Source organism: Rhincodon typus, chromosome 45 (assembly GCF_021869965.1).
Source record: "Rhincodon typus isolate 14 chromosome 45, sRhiTyp1.1, whole genome shotgun sequence".
NCBI lineage: Eukaryota > Metazoa > Chordata > Chondrichthyes > Orectolobiformes > Rhincodontidae > Rhincodon > Rhincodon typus.
Window position 1 is genome coordinate 2,588,850 of NC_063376.1, and position 8,886 is coordinate 2,597,735.

Consider the following 8,886-nt stretch of genomic DNA (forward strand, 5'->3'; position numbering starts at 1 on the left):
TCACACATACACACATTCTCTCTCACACACACACACACACACACACATACACACAGACACACACACATACACACAGACATACACTCTCACACACATACATGTGCGCGCTTTCTCTCTCTCTCACACACACACACACACACACACACACACACACACGTGCTCTCTCTCACACACACACATTCAGACATTCACACACAGATGCACACACTGACACACTCCCACATGCGCATGCACACACACACTCACATTCATACAAATACAGACACACATTCTCACTCACACACAGACACTCTCTCTTTCACACACACATACACACACTCTCTCACACACACACACATATATACAGTCTCTTACACACACACACAAACATGCACTCTCTCTCATACACTCACAGACATTCACACACTGACACACACTCACATGTGCACGTGCACACACACACAGACACACACGCACAGTGCGTGATTAAAGGGAGAAACAAACACAAAAGAAATCTGAGATAACAAGACGTAGAGCTGGATGATTTCTGAAGAAGGATCCAGACCTGAAACGTCAGCTTTCCTGCTCCTCTGATGCTGCTTGGCCTGCTGTGTTCATCCAGCTCTACACCTTGTTATCTCAGATTCTCCAGCATCGGCAGTTCCTACTATCACAAAAGAAATCTGCTGCATTTGCAGCACAGACACAGTTTCCAATTACTCACTGGGAGTGCAATTTCCCGATCACAGGGAGATGCTGGAGGCAGTCCTACATCGGTATGCCCACAGCTGCTCATTCTGAGGAAGAAAGGAAAAGAAATCATTGATAGGAGGATGGACGGAGTGAAGGAAGAACATCTAAACACAAGGCAGACAAGCAGGAGTAGAACACTCAGTCCATTGAGCCTGTTCTGCCATTAAATTTGATCTTGGGTTTCAACTTGCCAACTTCTCTTGATTCCTTGAGACACCAAATGTATATTTATCGCAGCCTGATGGGATATCCATAACTTTCTGCCTTGGGAATCCTGAAGATTTACAACACTTAGAAGGCATTTCTCCTCATCTCAGCTCCAAACGATTGACCCCTTGTTAACCCTCATTTTTTTAGACTCCTCAACCAGTGGAAACAATTGCTCAGTGTTAACTTGTCAAACCCCTTCGTGTTAGCACTCCACCCAGCAGTTATCGCTCCCTTGGCTTGCCAGCAGCAACCTCTTTGTTTGCCTATCCCTTTTCTCTCTTTCTCTCTCTGGCATTATCTCTGTGTACTCTATTCACCAATTGCCCTCTCTACCACCCCACCATCAGCAGAAATACCAACGTTTCCCAGCTATTTCAATTCTGAAGAAGAGTCACTGGACCTGCAACGTTAACTCTATTTTCTCTCCGCAGATGCCGCCAGACCTGTGAGTTTCCCCAGAAATTTCTGTTTTTGTTTCTGATTTCCAGCTTCCAAATTTTTTTTGCTGGTGGTGCCGAACAAAGAGACCTTGGAGTGCAGGTTCATAGTTCTTTGAAAGTGGAGTCACAGGTAGCCAGGGTAGTGAAGGAGGTGTTTGGTACGCTTGCTTTTATTGGTCAGTACATTGAGTATAGGGGTTGGGAGGTTATGTTGCGGCTCTACAGGATATTGGTTAGACCACTTTTGGAATAGTGGGTTCAATTCTGGTCTCCTTGCTTTAGGAAGGATATTGTGAATCTTGAAAGGGTTCAGAAAAGATGTACAAGGATGTTGCCCGGGTTGGAGGGTTTGAGCTATAGGGAGAGGCTGAATAGGCTGGGGCTATTTTCCCTGGAGTGTCAGGGGCTGAGGGGTGACCTTATAGAGGTTTATAAAATCATGAGGGGCATGGATAGGGTGAATAGCCAAGATCTTTTTCCCAGAATAGGGGAGTCCAAAACTAGAGGGGCATAGGTTTAAGGTGAGAAGGGAAAGATTTAAAAGTGACCTGAGGGGCAACTTTTTCCACACAGAGGGTGGTGGGTGTATGGAACGAGCTGCCAGAGGAAGTGGTGGAGGCTGGTACAATTACAACATTTAAAAGGCACCTGGATGGGTACATGAATAGGAAGGGTTTAGAGGGATATGGGCCAACTGCTGGCAAATGGGACTAGATTAATTTGGGAAATCTGGTCGGTGTGGACGAGTTGGACTGAAGGGTCTGTTTCTGTTCTGTACAACTCTGTGTCTCTGTTATGAGCTCAGTCACATTGTCACTATCTAACCCATCTGCCATGGGAAAATTCTTTGCCTACCTCAATACAGCGTCCTAACCCAAACGTAGGAGATGAAAAGGTGACACAAGGGAAGGACAGTGGATAAGGTTGGGTATAATGTAGCTCTTTTTGTATGTAATTGAGAGCTGTACTGTGAGGGCCTGGGAGAAATGAGCTTGTTTCTGTATTTGGATGCTCCTGTGAGGGGGTAGGGGCAGGATGGGGAATGCCGGAATTCAGATAGAAACGTAACAGGTTTTCCCTCGTTCACCCTGCAGGACTACACAGGTGAATCAGGAAGTAATGGGGAAATCCTGGGATTTCATCATATTGGCGGGGCAGGTCCAGCAATATCCAGGAAGGTAAAAGGCTGAGCTCCAGTTGGATTAGAACATAGAACATAGAACATTACAGCGCAATACAGGCCCTTCGGCCCTCGATGTTGCGCCGACCTGTGAAACCAATCTGAAGCCCATCTAATCTACACTATTCCATTATCATCCATATGTTTATCCAATGACCATTTAAATGCCCTTAAAGTTGGCGAGTCTACTACTTTTGCAGGCAGGGCATTCCACGCCCTTACTACTCTCTGATATAAAAAACGGCGACCAGTACTCCCAATGCTGCACGTCCCAAGCTATTCCTGTTCCTGATTTGTCATTTACCCAGCACCTTTGCCAACTGTTCCCATTGATCTGGAGCTCTCTGTTGAGTTTGCCTGGTGCCTACCAGTGAGTGTGACCATTGACATGTGCTGGGTGGATCGGAGTGAGTCACAGACTCATACAGCATGGAAACAGACCCTTCTGTCCAACCAGTCCATGCCGAACATAATCCCAAACTAAACAAGTGCCACCTGCCTGTACGTGGCCATATCCCTCCAAACCTTTCCTATTCATGTATTTATCCAAATGTCTTTTAAATGTTGTAACTGTACCCACATTCACCACTTCCTCTGGAAGTTCGTTTCACACGCAAACCACCTTCTGTGTAAAAAAACTGCTCCTCACGTCTTTCTTAAATCTTTCTCCTCCCACCTTAAAAACGTGCCCCCTCATCTTGAAATCTCACACTCTAGGGAAAAGACAGCTGCCATTCACCTTATCTAAACCCTTCGTTATTTTATAAATCTCTATAAGGTCACCCCTCAACCTCCTATGCTCCAGTGAAAAAAATCGCAGCCTTTCCAGCCTCTCCTTATAACCCAAACCCTCCATTTGCAGCAACGTCCTGGTAAATCAGGATTGCTTTACCTCTTCTGTGATGGAAGTGATGTCAGCAGAGATTGGTCAGCATAGGGCAACTCGGCTACTCCAATACCCTCGCTGGAAGAATTCACCAGACTCCCAGGAAAACTAGCCGATCGCCAGCTCTGGAGAGATGGGAAAGGAAAGAGACAGATATTTTGATTCTTGATTTCTGCCCATTTTGCATGTACTGAATCAACATACAGCGTACTGCAGGGAAAGAGAGAGCTCTGCTTTTAAGCTTTCTGCCTTTAACTCTTCAGGACAAATGCAAAAACGCTCAACTCTGAAAGGAACAACAATTTGTGTGATTTGAGTAAAGGGCGCTGAGTGATTGAGGTATTGCCATAGAACATCCAACAGGGAACTGCAGAAATTCACCAAACATCCTCAGGCAGCATCTTCCAAACCCACGGCCACTTCCATCCAGAAGGACAAAGGCAGCAGGTACATGGGAACACCACCCCCTGCAAGTCCCCCGCTGAGTCACTCCCCATCCTGACTTGGAAATATATCGGCTGTTCCTTCCCTGTCACCGGGTCAAAATCCTGCAACTCCCTCCCTAATGGTATTGTGGGTCAACCCATAGCAGGTGGACTGCAGCAGGTCATGAAGACAGCTCACCCCCACCTTCTCAAGGGGGCAATTAGGGATGGGCAATTAAATGCTGACCCAGACACCGACACTCACATCACTCAATGCTACTGAGGCTAGTACAGAACAGCAAGTGAACTGCTTTGTAGGGTCTTTAATAGAGTCATAGACTCATACAGCACAGAAACAGATCCTTCCGCCCAACCAGTCCGTGCTGAAAATAATCCCAAAATAAACAAGTCCCACCTGCCTTCTCCTGGCCTGTATCCCTCCAAACCTTTCCTATTCATGTACTTATCCAAATGTCTTTTAAACTCACATCCACCACCTCCTCAGGAAGTTCATTTTTACACACAAACCACGCTCTGTGTAAAAAATTTGTCCCTTGTGTCTTTTCCAAATCTCTCTCCTAACAATGTGCTCCCTAGTTTTGAAATCCCCCACCCGAGAGAAAAGGCACCTGCCATTCACCTTATCTATACCCCTCATGATTTTATAACTTCTAAGGTCACCTCTCAACCCCCAACTTCACCTTTCTCTCCAGGAAACCATCCCTAAAGCTCAGACAAATCCAGGATTTATACGGAGGGGCCGAGGGGGCTCAGGACGACACTTACGGAATCCTCATTCACCACGGTCAGCAGCAACTCCTCACGACCCCGCAACCAGGGCTGGAAGTATCGGAAACCCTGAGGAAGGGAGGAGAGTAAAACGGAATTGATACCCAGAAGTGTGATCTCCTGCAACATTCAAACCTCCATCTGCGGAATAGGTCGTTTCACAGAATCCCTAAAGTGCAGAAAGAGACCATTTGGCCCATCAAGTCCACACCGACCCTCTGAACAGCATCCCATCCTCTCCCCATAACCGCGCATTTAGCACGGCCAACCCATCTAGCCTGCATATAACAAGAACTGCAGATGCTGGAGTCAGAGTCAACACAGTGTGGAGCTGGAGGAACACAGGTCAGGCAGTGTTAGAGGAGCAGGAAAGTCAACGTTTTGGGCCTAGACCCTTCATTGGGACTGGGGAGGGGGATGGGAGCTGGGAAATAAATAGAAGGAAGAGGGATGGGGCTGGGGGAAGGTAGGTAGGCTGGTGATAGACAGATGCAGGTAGGGGGTACTGGGTATTGGTCAGTGGGAAGAGTGGGGCGGATAGGTGGGGAAGAAGATGGACACGTTGTGTTAGGTCAAGAAGGCAGGGATGAGAGGGAGGATTGGACACGGGATGAGGCCAGGGGCAGGGTGGGGAGATTTTGAAGCTGGTGAATTCTATGTTTAGGCCATCGGGCTGTAGGCTCCCTAACCTGCACATCCCTGGGCACTACGGGGTAATTTAGCATGGCTAATCCACCCTAACCCGCACATCCCTGGGCACCATGGGGTAATTTAGCACGGCCAATCCACCCTAACCTGCACATCCCTGGGCACTACGGGGTAATTTAGCATGGCCAATCCACCCTAACCTGCACATCCCTGGGCACCATGGGGTAATTTAGCACGGCCAATCCACCCTAACTTGCACATCCCTGGGCACCATGGGGTAATTTAGCATGGCCAATCCACCCTAACCTGCACATCCCTGGGCACCATGGGGTAACTTAGCATGGCCAATCCACCCTAACCTACACATCCCTGGGCACTATGGGGTAATTTAGCACGGCCAGTCCTCCCTAACCTGCACACCTTTGGACTGTGGGAGGAAACCAGAGCACCGGAGGAAACCCACGCAGACACAGGGAGAATGTGCAAACTCCACACAGACAGCCGCCCGAGGGTGGAATCGACACTGGGTCCCTGGCACTGTGAGGCAGCAGTGCTAACTGAGCCACAGCAGGCTCACCTTGGGAGGAGCTGGAGGGTGAGAGGGTCTGGTCCCCGCACCAGAGATCTGAGGACAAAGTCCACGCCTGCACTCCACATCGTAGTCACTGAGGGAGTGCTGCACGGTCACAGGGACTGTCTCACAAATACTAAACCAAGGCTCCAGCCGCCCTCTCAGAGTGGACACAGAAGATCTCACTGCTGTTATTTCGGAGAAGAGGAGTTCTCTCCAGTGTCCTGGGCCAATATTTAAACACTCAATCAACATCACTTAAATAAGACAGACAATAATGTTATTACCCTATGATCGTTTGTGGGATCTTACTCTGTGTGCTCCTACGTCTCTGAGCTCAGATCAGCTGTGACCTTACTGAACATCGGTGATGTTGGAGTGGACACAGTGAGGCCTGCTCCAGCTCCAACTTCCCATGTGCTCCCATTCAACTTGACAACAGGGTCTAATTGCTAACACAACAGTGCTTCCTTCACAAAGTGTTTCTGGAAGTCCTGAAAGATGCCATACAGAGTCCTCGGTCCCCATCCCCCTTACCTGCAGCGACCCCAGTACCACCAAATCAGCGAGGAATTCTTGAATCCTCTTCACTCCCCTTGTCTGGTTCTAGAAAGACAGCACAGACAGGTGTCACTATAGGCTCCATTCATTGTTTGTTCCTCCTAATGCCACTGAGATATGGCCCGTGGGCTAGTGCCCGTCAACATTCTAATCTCTAATCCTTCTCGTGCGTACGGACATCAATGCGTTGGTGTGTAAGCAGAACTGCAGCTTAAAGGGGATATTTTCAAGCCTGTCTTCCTTCAGATGAGACATTAAGTGTGAGATCTGAGTTCCCTCTTAGGTGGATGCAAAGCATCCCAGTTTCTTTTTACTCATTCATGGGATGTGGGCATCACTTGGCTAGACCATCATTGCCAATCCCTACTTGCTCAGAGGGCAGTTCAGAGTCAACCACATTGGTTGTGGGTCTGGAGTCACATGTAGACCAGACCAGGTAAGGATGGTAGTTTCCTTCCCTGCAGGACATTAGTGAACCAGATGGGTTTTTCCTGACAGCTGACCATGGTTTCATGGGCATCATTTAGACTCTTATTTCCAGATTATTATTGAATTTTAATTCCACCGTGGCGGGATTTGAGCCCAGGTTCCCAGAACGTTACCTGGGGTCTCTGGATTAGTAGTCTAGCAATAATACCACTAGGTCACCGCCTCCCCTATGTGCTATTTCAGAAGAGGAACTGGGAGGTCTCCCCATCGTCCCAGCCATTACCTTTTCCCTCAATACGCATCATGTAATGAGATTACCTGGTCATTTGGAGGCGATGACCTTGTGGTATTATCACTAACATTTGTGCCACACAAATGCCAGGCAATGATCGCCTCCAATAAGAGACAATCTAACCACTGCCCCTTGACATTCAATGGTGTTATTATCACTGAATCCCCCACGATCAACATTCTTGAGGTTACCGTTGACCAAGAACTCAACTGAATTTGTTACATAAATGCAGTGGCTATAAAAACAGGTCAGAGACCAGGAATACTGCAGCAAGTAACTCACCTCTGACTCCCCAAAGCCCGTCCACCATCGACAAGGCACAAGTCAAGAGTGTGATGGAACACTCCCCACTTGCCTGGATGAGTGCAGCTCCAACAACACTCATGCCCTCGCTTGATTAGCACCACATCCACAAACATCCATTCCCTCCACCTTTGATGCTCAGTAGCAGCAGTGTGTACCATCTACAAGATCCTCAGACAGCACCTTCCAAACCCACGACCATTTCCATCTAGCAGGACAAGGGCAGCAGATACATGGGAACACTGCCCCCCTACAAGTTCCCCATTAAGCCATTTTCTGTTCGTTCAGTGTTGCTGGGTCACACACTCCCAGAGCGTAGACAATAAACCTTAGCCCTACACTGGGGATAGCATCTCTCTACTCTATTCCACACTGTCCCCCACTCTGAAGGACTTGTTAACACTATCTCCTCACCACAAGAAGCATCTCGCACCAAGATATCCCTCATTTACCCATCTGTCCAAATTTTCTTCTAAGTTAGTTCTTAGGATGTGAGAGTCTAGAAATGAGCAATAATTGCTCACCCAAATTACCCTTCGACTGAATGCCGTGCTAAGACATTTCAGAGAGCAGCTAGAATCAACCAAAGTTGCCGAGAGTCTGGAGTCACATGTAGGCCAGACCATGTAAGGATGGAGGATTCACTCCCCTGAAGGACATTACCGAACCAGATGGGTTTTTATGATAACTGGCTGCAGTTTCATAACCACTGTGCTGGCTTTTAATTTCAGACTTTTACTGAATTTAAATTTCACCATCTATGTTACGAACCAATGCCCCCTGTACGTTAGAGTCTGGGGACTACCAGCACAGTAACACTATCACTTCGCAACCAGCTTCCCGTTTGTCACCCGTGGTCCAATCAATTGTCAATTTTAAAATATTACAACCTTGACCCCACTTCAAAAAGTGCTTCATTTGCTGCATATACAATGTGGCCCTGCCCAAGATTGGGAAAGGCGGTTATATGAATGCAGTTGGAAAGAAAAGAGAATAATCAGCATTTAACAATATCAAGAAAAGCAGGACTTACCTCCGTGGCCGAACTCATACTGATCAATCCTGCCTATAGGGCCAGGTAGAAAAATGAAACTGAGGGAAGAAAAGTAAAACATTTAAATTCCAGGGTTGCAGAATCACACGCCCAAAAACATTTTCTTAGAATTTTTAAAACGCCAGTACCTTCACAAGATGAGTTTCATTTATTTCCCTAATGCAAGTTGCCCACAATTAATAAATCTTTTGATCTGAACCCTGTTTGCTTTCAATTACAACAAGGTATTGACTGCCTCTGATACAGATCTTTGCGAAAGAAGGATAAAACCTGATGTTGTGAATGCATCAACTGGCCACGGATTTGTTCTTTCTCAATAAAAAGGACAGGATGGAGAGAGGTTCCCTTGGCAACTGGGCCCTGCCT

At 47.3% G+C, this 8,886-nt stretch overlaps 1 protein-coding gene across 2 annotated transcripts in view; it reads right to left on the reverse strand.

The window, feature by feature from the left end:
• Positions 1-8,886, reverse strand: part of si:dkey-19b23.7 — a 17,512-nt gene that overhangs the window by 8,260 nt on the left and 366 nt on the right. The window contains exons 1-6 of one of the 2 annotated variants that reach the window (XM_048620234.1): positions 8,649-8,847; positions 8,500-8,558; positions 6,419-6,487; positions 4,660-4,731; positions 3,455-3,573; positions 704-776 (exon numbers count right to left, since the gene is read on the reverse strand). In XM_048620234.1, the coding sequence (XP_048476191.1) occupies positions 704-776; positions 3,455-3,573; positions 4,660-4,731; positions 6,419-6,487; positions 8,500-8,517 (351 nt within the window). In that variant the 5' untranslated portion in view covers positions 8,518-8,558; positions 8,649-8,847. Of the gene's footprint in view, positions 1-703; positions 777-3,454; positions 3,574-4,659; positions 4,732-6,418; positions 6,488-8,499; positions 8,559-8,648; positions 8,848-8,886 lie in introns of those variants that run through there. The other variant, XM_048620233.1, reaches the window with a different exon arrangement.